Genomic DNA, 14,920 nt, shown 5'->3' on the forward strand with positions numbered 1-14,920 from the left:
GCGGAGACGGAGGGGAGGGGCGGGGACCCCAGAGCCACTCCCACCTCTGGAGAGCTTCGAGGCCGCTCTGGGTGTCAGAGGCCCCTGGGCCACACCTGTCGCTGAGGCAGTGCCAGGCCTGCATCCACACAGGGGCCCTGCAGTCCTGGGCACCCGAATGGGGAAGTGGGGGGCAGCAGTGCCCTGGCTATCTCCGGGCCGTTTCACCACCTCTTATCTGCCTGCCGGCCGTTGGCCGCTGTGAGGCCTGGAGCAGGGTGCTGTCCCCAGCAGGGCACCCAGTGGGCTCAGGCACTGAGGGGGCGGCGGCCTTGGGCGGCCCCTCTTCCTCTCGCCCTTGCCACGGTTCAGTGCGCTCAAATCTTACTGATGTGTGTGAAGTCCGAGATCACGGGGGACAGACAGGCCCAGCACTCTGGAGGGCGCAGTCTGCTGTCCACTTAAAGTAGTCTTTCTTCCCACGGAGGCTCTTTGCTGAAAGACGGGATTTCTGTCCGTCTGTCTGTCTGGTTTCCATTTCATGAAAGCTGGATCCAACAGGTGTGGAGGCACAGCCCTAGCATCCCGGGACTCAGGAGGCCGAGGCAGGAGGAGCACTGTGAGTTCACACAGTGAGTTCGAGGCCAGCCTGATCTAGGTTGTGAGACCTTGTCTCAAAAAACAACCAAAAGCTCGGTGAGAATTTCTGATGTGTTTTTTCCTTCTGATGAATTTGTTTCATTGTCAACTCCAACGATGGGAGGCGGGAATGTTCATAACTCAGGTAACTTATGCAATCAAGAAGCTCCGTGTCCCTCAGCTACAAGGATGCCCGATCACGCCTCTTACACGGGACTGCAATGCCTGACGCTCACACTGGGTCTTTTCTTTCCTTTACCTTTTCTTGAGAGAAGGTCTCACTGTGTAGCCCAGGCTGGCCCAACTTGCTGTGTTCCTCCTGCCTCAGCCTCCCCTGTGCTGAGACAGCAGTCGTGCGTGACCAGGTCTGGTTCCTCTACATTTTTTACTTCCCTCTCCCTGCTGAAGATTTGGTCTCCAGTATTACACGGACTCCTACACCACACTGGGCCGGCAGCGTTCTGCCCCTCAGCGTTCTGCTGAGGCCCACAAGGGGCCCTGGGTACCCAGGTGGAGCCTGGCTGTGCTGGAAGCCCCAGCCCCTTCTTTCCACACCTGTTTATTTTCCTCACTGCCTTTGCAGCACGAGGCGTGGAACCAACTCTGGGATCCACACACGACCCCTCCGTGTTCAAGATCTACTCGCCTCGGCCCCTTGAGTCCGGCCAGGATTCTCACTGCATCCCGGGCTGAGTCTCCAAGGCTGTCACGGGTCTGCCCGTCCCAGGGCCTGCAAGGCCTTCAGGGTCTTCGGGAGCTGACGGCCGGGGTTCCTCAGCTGGGGAGCGGCCTTGCCCTGGGCCCCACACCATCTGCTAGGGGCTGAGGTTGGGGCCTGCAGCCTCGGGTGGTGCTGGTGGGCTGAAGCCAGTCTGGGCCGTGAGTCTGTGGGCACAGTTCTCTCCGGCCGGTGCTCTTGGTGCTGGCAGCCCCCAGGGCCTTTGCCACATGTGTGCACACACAGCACCACACTCGCCGGGACCCCTGCAGGTTCTGCGGACCCCGGGCTCAGGCCCAAACACCCTGCTCACACTGGGCTTACTGAAGGGCGTCACTTTTCAGTCTGATGTGATCCTGTTTGTTGATTTTTGTGGCCCTGGGGTTCTGTTCAGAAAGTCCTTGCCTAAACTTTAGTCTTCAAGTTTTACTTATTTTTATCTTCCAGCAGATTGTTCCTGCTTTGTCATTTAGACACTGTTCCTTTTGTATTTCAGCTTGGTACACAGAAAGAGAGAGAGAGGGAGAAGGAGGGAGAGGGAGGGAGATGGGTCTTAGAGTATTACTCTGCCCTGAAGAAGGATAACTGGAGTCCTTCTTAGGAAGGTGGATACACCTGTATTGTTTCTCTGATTTGAGAAACCCAGTGTATAAATAAAGAGCAAAGTAAAAGATAACAGGAAGTAGAGGTGGGTTGTTCTCACAGGGAAAGTGCACCAGGAGTTGGAGGGAGGGATTATTAAACTAATGATTGCTTAGTAAACGAATGCTAGGAAGGCGTGTGACCCCAGCACTCGGGAGGCTGAGGCAAGAGGATCACTGAGAGCTTGAGGCCAGCCTGGGCTGCACAGTGAGACCCTGTCTCAGAATACAGACAAAGGAATAAATGCGGTGCATGTGATCTTTTCTATGAGAGCACACTGGCCGGGCACACGGTTCCCACGCATCGTGTGGCGTTGGCGGTGTACTTACCCACCTCGATGCCCTTTCCGCTCCTGCCCTCTGCTGAGTGTCTGTGGTTGTGCTGTGGGTGGCGCCTGTGTGCCCTGCATCAATAGGAAACGCTGCCCTTCTACGGTCAGTCTGACCTTGGGGAGGAGCCGGAATCCCTCCGCGCCAGATCCGGTGACCACAGCGGGTGAGGACGCGGTGTGCTGTCCTGTCGAGCTGCCTTTTGGCAGGGGCAGTCACTGCATTTTTGATCACACCTCTTAGAGCGTGGACTCCAGGGCTGCTGCGGAAGCCGCCGACCAGGGGGTGGGGAGGCTCTGAGGGGCCTCTGGGCAACGTGTCTTGCACCACAGTAACTGTCTACCTGGGCACACCCTTCGGTTCCGCTCTCACCAGGCAGGGGCGTGGTTCTGATGGCGCCACTGGGCCTGGGTTCCCGACCTGCCCAGGGGCAGCAGCTTGGCAGCTGGAGGTGGGCAGCGGTCACTCCCAGGGAAAGTGCAGTGTGCTGACCGCACCGGCCAGGCCCGAGGCACCGTGGGGGAGCCCGGCCACCTGCACCCCGGCCCTGGGAGCTCCAGATCCCACATTTGCCCGCAGGCAGACAGCTTTCACCACACCGTCTTCCCAAGCCACTCCCCAAATCACAGGTTTAGCCCCTGGGGAAAGGCGAGGTCACAAGGGAGGGAAACCCAGCCCTGAGGCCACCAGGGCTGCTGTGGGTCCGTCCCAGTGTCCCCGAGGCCACAGAAGGAAGCGCGCAAGGAGCGGCTCGCGGGCTTTCCTCCTTCCTTTTCAAAGTGTGCTCCGCACTCTTTATTTTCTTGGTCGGCACTTAAATTTTTATGAGTGAGCTTTGGCAGCACCTGGAGACCTGCTTTCCCTTTCCGAACCGGTCTCGCTGTGCGCCGTGTCCCCCTTGAGTCGGCGGCACAGACCCCACTGCTGTCCTCGCCAGGCGACTTTCTCCGAGGACACGGGACGTGCCTGTCGGTGACGTCCGGGGCGCTCCCGGTGTGACAGCCACACACAGACGATGCAGTAGAGGTTCCTCATCTGATCAGTGCTCTTTGGTCTGGAGGGTTCGTGCGTCAGGTCCCGGGACAACAGAGCTTGGCCCGTGTGTTTCTTCGCATCGGGCCACGCTCTCCTCAGGGCCGTGGTCCGAGCGCGGATCCCACCTGGATTCTTTTACACCCCCTTCCCATTTGCACAAGATCTGTCTCCCCACTTCCTGTCTGTTGCTTTGCTCTTGGTTTATGTGTGCTTGGGGTCCCCCTGTCCAGCTCTCTCAGATCTGCAGGCCCAGGACCCTGGCGGCCGCGCCAGAGCCTCTGCTGAGAGCGGGCATGGTGGGGCGGGGCGGGAAGTGAAGAAAGGGCTCCTTATCTTCAGTTCGGCTTCCCGGCCACTTGCCCAAGCGTGTGCCTCTTAAAGGCCTGAGAGTTGGACACAGGCACCTGGCGTGGGGGCTCCCGAGGACCCAGGATCGAGCTGTGTGCAGCTGGCTCTGGTGACCTGTGGGGTTGGCCTCGGGGGCACAGGGGTCTGGGAGGGCTGGCAGGGATGGCGGTGGCTCTCAGTTGCCTGGTCCTGCAGTGCTGGCATCCTGGTCCTCCTTGCACACTTCCCCTGAGGGATGCTGAGTTGCAGGGCTGGGCTTGAATCTGGGATCCTCCTGCCTCAGCCTCCCAGAGTGCTGGGAGGACTGAGCCCTGTTCTTGCTCTGCCTTTGGTTTCCACCCAGTTCCCCATCCCTTGTCAGCCCACTGAGGGTGTGTGTGTGTGTGTGTGTGTGTGTGTGTGTGACATGTTTTCTCCCTTGCAGGAGGAGGCCACAATGAAGCTCCCTCTCCTGGCTCTTTTGGTGGTGGCTGCGGCTGCCCAGCATCGCCGTGAGTCTCGGCCCCGGTCCGGTGCCTGGCTCCTTCCTTGGGGGGCAGCTGTCTTCCCAGGTGGGAGCTGTCCTCAGTGCTGGGGGGAACGGGACGCTGGGAGGGGTCCCCATTCTCTCTCCCTGCAGGGACAGAGGTGTCCAGCTTGGAGCAACTGCAGGGCGAGGAGAGCCCAGCCCAGGATGGGGAGACGGCCGCAGGGGCCCCCGGGGAGGCCGGTGCTGGGGCACAGACGCTGCCGCAGGAGGAGGTGGAGGGGGGCTCCGGAGTTGAAGACAGCCTGGAGGAGGAGGGTGAGGTGGCGTCCAGCTCAGAGTTGGTTGTGGGGCACAGGGGCATCCAGTGTCCGAAGGAGGAGGACACAGTGAAGTTCATGGGCAGCCCTGGGTGCGAAACCTGACGATTTGTCGTGGTGACCCTGGCCAAACCGTTTAACCACGCCCAGGTTAGTAGACGTCCCTGCGTGCTGCCCGTCCCCGCCTTCCCCTGAGGCCGTGGTCTCCCCAGATGCGGGGCTGAGAGGGAGGGGCGGAGGCCCCAGCCGTGGTCACCGTGGCCCCGTCCTGGACGCTGTCTCCGCCCTCCCTCCTGCCCTGCAGTCCGTGTGCCAGAGATGCTACCGGGGCAGCCTCGTGTCCATCCACAGCTCCGGCTTCAATTTCCAAGTGTGGTGTGCGTCCAGGGGCCTCAATGCCGGCCGGGTCTGGATCGGAGGCCGGCGCGTGGGCTGGGTAAGAAGGCTGTGTAACCGGGGGGCCCTGAGCGGCCCAGGACCTGGAGCTGCAGCCAGAGCGGCGCAGTGCCGGCTCCCGCCTGCCTCCTGTGCCCACCAGACCCTCCTCCCTCTGCACCTTCCCTAGGGTCACTGCCAGCACTTCCTCTGGACCGACAGAAGCTCCTGGAACTTCGCCTACTGGGCTCTCGGCCAGCCCTTCACCTGGGATCCCTGTGGCACCTGTGTGACCATGTGCACCCAAGGTGAGGTGGGCTGGGGGACTCACAGGGCCCGGGGGGCGGGTGTCCACCGAGGAGGCCCTGGGAGAGGCCTGCTGCCCAGGGAGGGAGGCCGGGGCCCACCAACCCCAGCTCCCCAGGCTGGATGTCCTCTGTTCTGCCTGCCCAGGGGGTCACTGGCGCCTGAACAACTGTCTGCAGCCGCTTCCCTACATCTGCTCCTACTGACCGTGTCCCAGCAGAGCTCCTCCCCGCCCTGCCCGCGGCTCTCCCTCCACCACCTTGCAATAAAGACACTTTCTGGAAGAGAAGCCCCTCTGTGCTCTGGTCATTGCCCCTCGAAGCGGGTCCCACCTCTCAACAGCCTTCCCAGAGGAGCCGAGGCTGGAGGCCACCTGCTCAGGGATCCTGGGGGGCAGCAGAATGGGCCCAGGTGGCTCCCGTCCCGCAGTCCTACCCTGGGCGCCTGGGCAGCAGATGCAGCTAAAAGCTCACCTGAGTCTCCCAGACCCTTCAGGGCTTCAGGGGATGCCCAGGGCCCAAGCTGACCTCAGTCCAGAGGTCTCCACCCCAGCCCAGGATGTGCTTGGTGCCCTGAGCAGGGAAATCAGTGGGTCCCTGGCCCGGTGCACCCTGGGGGAGCAGGGGGTGCCAGTGCCTGGGCCTCGCCCCTCAGTGGCTTCAGCCCTGTGTGTCCTGGACACCGTTTCTCAGTCACCCTGAGGCGCAGCCTCCGAGCACACAGTGTGAGGGTTGAGGGGTGCTGCAGTCCCGCCGGGCACTGTCCCTGAGGGGAGGCTTCGGCTCAGCTCCTGCTCCACATGCTGCCCCACGTCCACTTCGTGTCAGCTTCCTGCACCTCCGCCCTCCGGTTCCCTGGACAGGAAGCTCTCTGTGCACCCACAGAAAGTGTCTTTTCCAAAGCCCCCAGGGTGAGCAGAGCGGCCTCACCCACACACGGGCTGTGATATGTGCACCCCCTGCTCCCCCTCCCCACGCACTCTGTGCGCCCCATGTCCTGGGCCCCCTCACACTGCCCAGCCTGGGGAAGGCACCCGCTGCCTGTCTCCCATGAGCCCACACTCCCCCTGTATCATCCTGGGGTTCTGAGGTGCTGCGGGGGCGTCGTAGCCTGGGGATCTTGTTGATCCCACAGCGCACCTCCCAAGGCACCCGACCGTGGGCTGGCCCGGGTCCTGGGATGGGAGGCAGCGTTCAAGTCGCTGTGGACACAACTGTGAACAGCTAGTGAGAGCCGTGGGCGTCTCCAGGACCCCAAAAGTAATGGAGTCAGGCACCCCTGTCTCTGGCTGTGCGAACCATTGCAGGATGAAATACGGAACGGAGGGAGGCATAACCGTGATGGGGCCCAGGGTCTGGGAGGGCTGGATTTCAAAAATCAGTTTTGGTTTTAAACCAGATGAGATTGCCGTGGTCACCAACAAGGCCACGGGAGTCGTCCGTTCGTCTGTACCCCAGGTCGACACGAGGCACAGGGAGGAGGCTCGGGCTGCAAGTGGGCGGGTGGGTGGGAGGGAGACCCCAGAACAGGCTGAGTGTGGCAGCTCCAGGCCCCGGGGGTCAGACCTGCCGCAAGCTGCGCTCTGAGTCCCTGTGTGACCTCGGCGCTCTCTGGAAGTCTTGAGGTGCCTCCTCCTCCTCCTCCGTTATCTGAAATGATGCCCTCGGTGCCGATGGCATGAGAAGGACAGTGGGGTCCTTCTATTCTCCTGCCCCTCAACTGGGGGCCCCAGGTGTGGAATCCAGGGCCGGACCTGGGGCCCTGGGCTTGGCTGATCCCCTCCAGGTCCATAAGCAGAGGCTCTGGTCCGTTGGCTGGGCGATAACGCCTGAGCCATCCGTTACTCTGCAATCGGGCCCAGAAGTGACCCCACAGCCACTTCTCTATTTGGGGGTTCATGTGAGGGCAGAGGAGGGGACCAAACCTGGCCTGCTCCCGGGCTCCCCAGCCTGCTGGGCTGGTGGGTGACAATATGCCCCCCCCCAGGGTTCTTGGAGCTGAGTCGCCCCCACCCGGCCGTTCCCGGCTCTGGACAGAAGGCCTGTGAAGTCTAGCTGTGGCCAAAGTGAATTTGACGGGAGCTTGGCTAGGTTCATCACGGGCACCTTGCATTTATTTTGATTTTCAAGAAAGATTGCATGCAGAGATTTCCCGTCTTTCGTGCTGAACACTGCAGAGGGTCTTTGGGCTCTGTGTTTGCCTTCACTGCCCGATTCCAGCCCCCACTCTGGTGGTGACAGAGGGTGGTGGCAGCTGGGGGTGCTCCTGGGTCCTGGGGGCCCCTGCAGGGAGTGCCTCAGCCCAGCCGTCTTCACCACCACAGGGAGGGCAAATGGCATCATCTAGATCCATGGCCCCAGATGTTCCAAGCCGTTAGGACAGGGGAGCCACTGCTGGTGGCCGTGATGGAGGGAGGTGCTGCAGATACCCCCTGGGCAGAGATGGGGCATTGCTGGGCTTTCTGCAACACACAGGACCGTTTCCCCAAGTATCACGGGGCCCAGCATGAACAGGCAAAGGTTGGGAAATCCGGATCTAGAGAGAGAAGAATGGGGGGCAGAGTTCTGGAGCCCAAAGCCCTGAAGTTCCCGCTTCCTGGCTCTCCTGGGACCTTAGAAGCCACTCTCGGCCTCTGAATGCCACTGTCACCTTGCGAGGCAGCCCTCGTGGGGAGGGTGAAGCTGGACATCTCTTCCCTCTTCCTTCCTGGGCTCTGCTGGTCCCAGACACTGACCCCAGAGCTGCCTCTGGCTGAGGGCCCCCACGATGCTGACCCTGCACAGGGCCTGGCAGCGGGGCCTTTGGCCCACGTGCTCCCAGTTAGGGAAGGGGAGCCCTTATCACTTTATCAGCTCCGTGACCCCATCCCCAGCCTGGGGCAATCGCCCACCGCTCCCCACTTCCCCAAAGCCCAGTATAAGGGCTGCGTGTGGGTTGCCAGAGCCAGGGTACCCACAGAGGTCTGTGTCAGGAGGTGAGTGGTCCCCTGGCTGCTGGCCCAGAGCGCTCAGAACCCAAGGACGCAGGATCCCTGGAGGCCCTGGACACCTGTCGGAGGCCCCTGGCCAAGCAGAACCGGCTGGGAACTGCAGCAGCCCCGTCCCTGCCCGGCTGGGTCTGGGTGGTGCTGACCAGGGCGGAGAGAGGGTCTCTGGGAGAGGGGCCGTGCGCCTCAGTGTCCCCTGCTCTCCTCCACAGAGTCCCTTTGGGCTCTGTCCAGAGGAGGAGGAGGAGGATGCTCTCTCGTTCCCTTTTTAGCCAGCGAGTCAAACACCGAGTCTACATTGTGTGCCAGGGGTGGCCCAGGAGGACGTGGACCCAGCAGACATGCGGCTGTTCCGGCTCCTGCCCCCGGCCCTGCTGCTGCTCGGAGCTGCTGCTGCTGTGCGCCTGGGTACGTCCCCTGGCCCTGCCCACCCGGGTCTCGCTTGCTCACCAGGTCCGCTCTCCCGGGCTGAGACAGCCCCAGTCCCTGCTCTCTGGCAAACCTCATTCAGAGCTGTAAGAAGGCTGGTGAGCACTGCCCTTCTGACCCCAAAACACAAGCTCGTGGTGTCCACTAGGGAGCCGCACCCAAGGGCCCCTCCTGGCCCGGTGCCCAGTGCCCTCCCGCGTGGCGCTGTCCATGGTGCTGCGGGTGGGAACTCCCAGTGAGGCCGGTGAACTCCTCTTCCCAGAGAAGGATGTGACCCATCTGCAGAGCCCAGAGCTGGGCCAGCGCCCGGACAGCACCAGTGAGCAGGAGGGAGGCTTGGCCCTGGCCCTGGAGGCCTTTCCGACGCCAGGGGACGAGGCCTGCCCTCCCCAGGGTGCAGATGCCTGTGAGGACACGGCCGTGGAAGAGGAGGCCGGGCAGTCAGGCACAGCTGCCCCGGACAAAGACTCACCGTGCCCCGGCGAGGAGGACGCCATCCCAGTCCGGGGCGGCCCCGAGTGCCCAACCTGCCACTACCTGGTGGTGAAGACCCCCAGGTCATTCAGCGGAGCACAGGTGAGGGCAGATGCCGCCGTGGGGGAGCTGGGAGAGCAGATCCTGCCCTCCGCATGCTCAGGTCAGCTCCAACATTGCCCCGAGGTCTTGTCAGGGTGCAGATTTGGGGCTGCACCCGGATTCTGAGGGAGCGATTGGGCGAGGCCTGAGGGTCTGGACTCCTAGGGGTGGGCGAGGCTGGCCTGCTGTTACGCGGAGGTTTGGACAAGAGGCCCCGTGTGCCTTTCCCCGGGTGTCACTTTTAACTGCCGAAGGAACAGTTGTCCCTTGGGGTCCCCCATGGATACCAGTTGCCCAGATGCTGAAGTTCTTCACACAAAAGTGCTGTGGTATTGGCCACTGGGCTGGTGGTTTACTTTAGGACATCTCTTGCTGATTATAATACCTAATCCTTCCTGATGTTGTGGCGCATGCCTGGCACCTGGGAGGCTGAGGGGAGAGGACCACGTGCTTGAGTCCTACCTGGGCAGATCAGCAAGATCCTGTCTCAGAGAAGAAAGGGCTGGAGGCATAGCTCAGTGTTTAATCCTCAGTGCACAATGATAAAAACCTAATATGATGCAAATGCTACACAAATTGTCATGCTGCATATCAGAGAATAATGACAAGAAAAACTGTCTGCACAGAGCCTGTCTATTGGAGGGGGAAGATTTCTAGTTTTCCCTTTAACCAATGAATTAAACACACACCACGCCTACATTCTATGCCAGCCGTTGCTCCACATACACAGATGGCCCTGGGCAGATTTTTGGAGAGGTTTAATAGAATTTTTTTTTGACACAGGGACTTGCTGTGTAGTTTAGACTGGTCTCAAACTCACTGTACAGCCCAGGGTGAACTTGAACTTGCCATCCTCCTGCCTCAGCCTCCTGAGTGCAGGGATCACATGAATGTGCCACTATGCCCGGCAAGACCAAATTTAAAAAAATTTAAAGCTGCTTTTGATATATGGTTGGTTGGATCCACGATGGGGAGCTGGTGCATTGGGAGGGCTGACTGAGTGGTGTTAATCTCCCAGAGCTGGGGGGAGGGTTCAGTGAGATAACACATGGGGAATAATCCATGGTATGAATTCCACCCTTCCTTCCTGCAAGGATGCCGAGCACTGACTCAGGAGGACAGAACTGAGGAAGGCGAACAGGCCCCTTAGTCCTCACCTGCAGGTCTCTCCCTGGTACGGAGGAGCCAGGACCCCACCCCAGCCCTTCTCCCTGCAGAAAGTCTGCAAGAGATGCTACGGAGGCAACCTGGTCTCCATCCACAGCTGGAAGGACAACTCCGGCATCCTCCGGCTGGCCAGCAAGATCAACCAGGCCCAGGTCTGGATTGGAGGCATCCGCAAGGGCTGGGTAAGTTGTGGGCCTCATCTGGTACTGGAAGTTCCTTCTGACTGGCTCAGGTCAGTGGTGGTGGACCGTGGCCTGCCTGCAGCAGTGGCTGTTTGTATCATTGAAAGCTCTAAAAGGTTCACCATCGCTGTTTTAGGAGTGTTCTCCCCAGGCAGGCTGCGATCTGTTCTTAGCTGGTGGTGGCACAGCACACAGGTGGGAGGCCTGTCCCCCTGTCCCCAGCTTGGCGCTGGAAGCAGAGCAGGCGAGAAAGCCCAGATTCCAATGTCCCTCCAGGGCCAAGCCTCAGTGACCTGACTTCCTCCAACTAGGCTCCACCTCTTAAAGGGCCCACCACCTAATTACCCTATTGACTGCGAACCACACCTTAAATTCACGGGCTTTTGGGGGGGCATTTCACAGTCCCCCCTACAGCAGGCTCCAAATCAGGGCTTCTTCCTCCTCATCTCCTCCTGCTCTCCCAGAGCTCACTTTCAAAGCATTGGCCAGCACAGCACTGGTGTCTGGAGGCTTTTCTAACAGTCAGGCACCAGCCTCCACCCAGGCCATCACTTACCTCTCCTGGGCCCTTAGTTTTCCCATCCCCAGAGTGGGCTTCCTCTCTTCACTGGCTCTGCATTACAGGAGAACAGGTGACAGCGTATTGGGTACTAGGATGTGGTCCACGGAGCAGCATGGCCGGGCAGCTCACTAGAAATGCAGGATCCAGGCCACACCCTGGGCCCCTGAATCACACCTGTGTGGGAGCAGGCGCTGGTGTGGGGCTGAGCTCTGGCCAGGCTGTGACCCATGGTGGCGCCTCTGTTGGGTGCCCATGGGCCTCAGGGCAGGCGAGGGTGGCTGGTCCTGGCCTCCAGGTCCTCATCTTCCTGCCCGCCTGGACCTGGCCCTCCAACCCCTGTCTCTAGTGGTGGTGGAAGAACTTTCACTGGACCGATGGCAGCTGCTGGAATTTTAAATACTGGGCCCCAGGGCAGCCTAGGGACGGGAAAGGCTGCTGCGTGGCCCTGTGCACCAAAGGTGAGGGGATGGCATGGGAAGGGGGTGGAGCGACCTCCAGGTGCTGTCCCCGGGTGGCGTGGACGTAGCTCCCAAGCACCCTCCTCCCGCCGTGAACCCTGGACCCGAGACACGGGGACCCCACCAGCGTGGGCAGAGCGGGGCAGGATAGGGCGGGGCACACGTGAAAGGCAGATGTGGCCCCAAGAGCAGTGATGTGAGGCCAGGTACGGACGAGGGCAGGGGAACGGGAATCTGCGGCCAGCTGGGCTCCGTGTGGACGTGGGGGACGTGTGTGATGGGTGTGGCTCAGCCCCCGGTGGAGACCCGGGTGAGAGGCCTCCGGGAGCCTCAGTTCCCTCCCCCATGAGCCCACGACGCCCTCCGCTCTCTTCTGCAGGGGGCCACTGGCGACGCACCCGATGCTGCAAGCGCCTGCCCTTCGTCTGCTCCTACTAGACCCTGCCTGGGAGGGAGCCTCCCCCTTTGGCCCCCTGGCCCTGGGCTCAGGCCATAAACCAGGCTTCGAAAGGCACCGAGTCTCAAGTCTTGTTTCTTCCTTGCTCGCTGGGTGTTGGGCGGTGGGGAAGACCCTACCTGGGGGCACCCGGGAAGGTTGTGTGGGTTGCGCACAAGGCGAGGTTGGATGCAGGCACCACCAGGAGGCAGTGCAGGGACCTGTCCAGCCTCACCTGGGGCCTCATGGAGGTGGGCGAGAGGACGCAGGACCCCGCTTGGCTTGAGTTCAGCATGGGCGCAGAGTGGGACAAGTTTGCAAAATGGAAACAGATTCTGGAATTAGCATGGAATTCTGGGGTCGTGCTGGGAGTCTGGGGACCCTGAGAGGGGATGGGTGGTCCTGGCAAGAAATAGCGGCGACTGCACACACGTGCCTGTGAGTGCGTACTTGTGTGCCGAGTGTGCGTGCATCCACGCCTGGACATTCAGGGCACAGCTGCGCGTCCGCGTGTCCCTGCGTGGGGACACCTGGCAGCCCCATGCCCTTCCCTTTAGTGCCTGATGCTGGTGCGTGGGTGGATGCACCCGGTGGCGTGTGTGTGTGTGTGTGTGTGTGTCCACTTGTGCAGTTTGTGTGTGTGTAAGCCGGGTGTGCACCCACTGGCACTGGCCGCAGGAGCGGAAAGCGAGTCTTTCTGGTGACCTGTGCTCTGCTGGGCAGCTGGCGGGCCGGGCCTGGATCCCGCCCCAGTGACCACTGACCAGAGCTCTCTGGGCGGCCAGGTGGTCAGATGCCCCTCAGACTCAGTGGGTCCCCACTTCCACCCTGGCTCCCCATCCACTGCTTTGGCCGCTTAAGACCTCAGTCTTGAACAGTTCTCCATTACAAAGCAAATGCTCCTGAGAGCAGAAAGCCCAGGGGCTCCCTGCTAATACACCCTGGCCGCTTGCTGGGATGAGGCTCCTAGAGGCTCCTAGAACCTGGGATGAGGGCTGGAGGAGGAGTAAGGGAGGTGAAGAAGCACCCCCAACCCCCGGCCATGTCCACCGCTCTCTCTTCTCTGGCACTCAAGGAGACCCGGTTTCCAGGGTCCCTAGACAAGTGTGGCCCTGCAGCCTGCTCAGGAGAGGAAGTGGGCTGACAGCCAAAGGGCCTCCTTCCACTTCAGCTCCAAACCTTCAGCTCTGACTCCTTGTTGCCGCAAAACCTGCCCAGCTCAGACATAAAGGGTAAAGAAGGTGCCAGGGGTGGTGGTGCATGCCTGTTATCCCAACACTCAGGAGGCTGAGACAGGAGGACTGCTGAGAGTTTGAGGCTAGCCTGGCCTACATAGTGAGATTCTGTCTTGGAGAAAATAATAATAAAAAAAGTTAAAAACAAACGGTGTCCACACAGGTCCTGATTTTTTTCCAGACAGGGCATGGGAGTCAACAACCCAAGCTCCAGAGTCATAAAACTCTGGATTCAAGTCCAGGCTGCTTCCTATTTCTTAGGCCTATTTCCATTTCTTAGTTCTGCTAAGCCTCAGTTTCTCCTGCAGAGCAAGAGGAGGAGCAGGCCACACTGTGACACAGTCTGCTGCTTGCCAAAGGGGAGCCATCAAAAAGTGAGCTTTTATACCATGTCTTTTTTTTTTTTTTTTTTTTTTTTTTTTTTTTGCAGGGTCTCGAGATGTAGCCTAGGCTGGCCTTGAACTCAATGATCCTCCTGCCTCAGCCTCCCGAGTGCTGGGATGACAGGTGTGTGCCACCACACCCAGTATATGCTGAGTCATTAAAGAATCAATAATGATAAAAAAGAATCACTTAATGTCCCGCTCTGGTTTCCAAGCGCCACCAGCCCAGTTTTCTGCGGGACAGAATGAATGACAGGCCTCAGCAGCCTTGCCGGGCTCGGGGAGGACGCACGACGGAGTCAAGACAGACCTGACCCCATGCCGGACACGGTGGGCAGAGGGCGGAACAGCTTCTCAGCACTGGCGGCTGGGTCTCCTCTCCAGAGTGATGGGGCACTGCGGACCCTGGTGCCAAGGACGGACGGGGCTGGAGCCTGCCCCACTCAGGGGTCATTGCTCCCAGACCGTTTCCTGTTTCCCCCCCAGCACGGCCCCACGTCCATCCTTCAGCCTCTCCTCTGGAAGCAGGGCCTGCGCGCTGGGAAAAGGTCGCTCTTTATTAACCTGACCGTGGTCAGGAAAGGTGGGGGCAGCAGCCGGGCAGGCGGGATTCACTCTCGGGTGTGGGGAAGGGGTGAGTGAGACCCGGGTTCGAATCCCAGCCCCTCACTCCCTGGTTGTCTCTGAGGCTGTCTCAGCCTTCCTCAACACGGGAGGGGCATCTGCCAAGCAGGGTCAGCGTAAGGGGTGTGGGAAAGTGGGGTGCGGGGCCCTTAGGGCCCTGGGTGTTCCTGGCATTATCGCTTCGTCAGGGCCTGGGGTCCGGGGAGCAGAGGGGACATGCGGGAGCCGGGAGCCGGGGCCCCAGGATCCTGGACATCCAGGTCTCCACGTGGCCGAGGGGTGAACGGCACACACTGGGGCCCCTGTCCCCCCAGCCCCTGCCCTGCGGGGCTCCTCTGGGAGACCCGAAGCCCTGGCTGCGAACAGGCCTAATGGCCAATGGAGTAGGCGCCGGAGTCCGTGGACTGCTTCTCCTCTGTGGCCTGGTCCAGGGGGCACGCGGGGTTGGCGCCCTTCAGAGTGGACTCGTTCACCTGCGGGGGAAGGGGGGGAGCCGCCTGGTCCCCAGGTCCCGATGGCCCCCCGGGACCCCAAGGCCCCTGCCAGGCGACCTCAGGAGTTCCCTGAGCCCACACGGCCCCTCACCCGCTCGAACTTCTTGGCCTTGTACTGGTCGGCGCCCTTGAGGAAGTTGAGCAGGATGATGTCACACAGCACGGTGCCCTGGGGACGGAGACGGGCACCGGGCTGGGACCAGGGCAGGGGCGGGTGGGCGCGCAGAGCGG

General features: G+C 61.0%; 2 protein-coding genes across 2 annotated transcripts in view; one reads left to right on the forward strand and one right to left on the reverse strand.

The window, feature by feature from the left end:
- The first annotated feature begins 3,747 nt into the window (after positions 1 to 3,747).
- LOC104851217 lies at positions 3,748 to 12,015 on the forward strand. Its single transcript, XM_033756607.1, is given in 11 exon segments — positions 3,748 to 3,799; positions 4,115 to 4,181; positions 4,310 to 4,626; positions 4,781 to 4,912; positions 5,042 to 5,159; positions 8,160 to 8,272; positions 8,416 to 8,551; positions 8,835 to 9,148; positions 10,366 to 10,497; positions 11,406 to 11,517; positions 11,897 to 12,015. Coding segments are annotated over 10 exon segments (1,488 nt in total). The 5' UTR covers positions 3,748 to 3,799; positions 4,115 to 4,126; the 3' UTR covers positions 11,956 to 12,015.
- Positions 12,016 to 13,900: 1,885 nt separating this feature from the next.
- The window catches only part of P2rx3 (purinergic receptor P2X 3), a 20,325-nt gene continuing 19,305 nt past the window's right edge, over positions 13,901 to 14,920 (reverse strand). Inside the window, exons 10-11 of the mRNA XM_010608323.2 lie at positions 14,781 to 14,882; positions 13,901 to 14,668 (exon numbers count right to left, since the gene is read on the reverse strand). Coding sequence (XP_010606625.1) covers positions 14,564 to 14,668; positions 14,781 to 14,882 — 207 coding nt within the window. The 3' untranslated portion in view covers positions 13,901 to 14,563. The remainder of the gene's footprint in view (positions 14,669 to 14,780; positions 14,883 to 14,920) is intronic.

The sequence above is a fragment of the Fukomys damarensis genome, unplaced genomic scaffold, assembly GCF_012274545.1.
Source record: "Fukomys damarensis isolate Sample0158 unplaced genomic scaffold, DMR_v1.0_HiC HiC_scaffold_27, whole genome shotgun sequence".
NCBI classification, from domain to species: domain Eukaryota; kingdom Metazoa; phylum Chordata; class Mammalia; order Rodentia; family Bathyergidae; genus Fukomys; species Fukomys damarensis.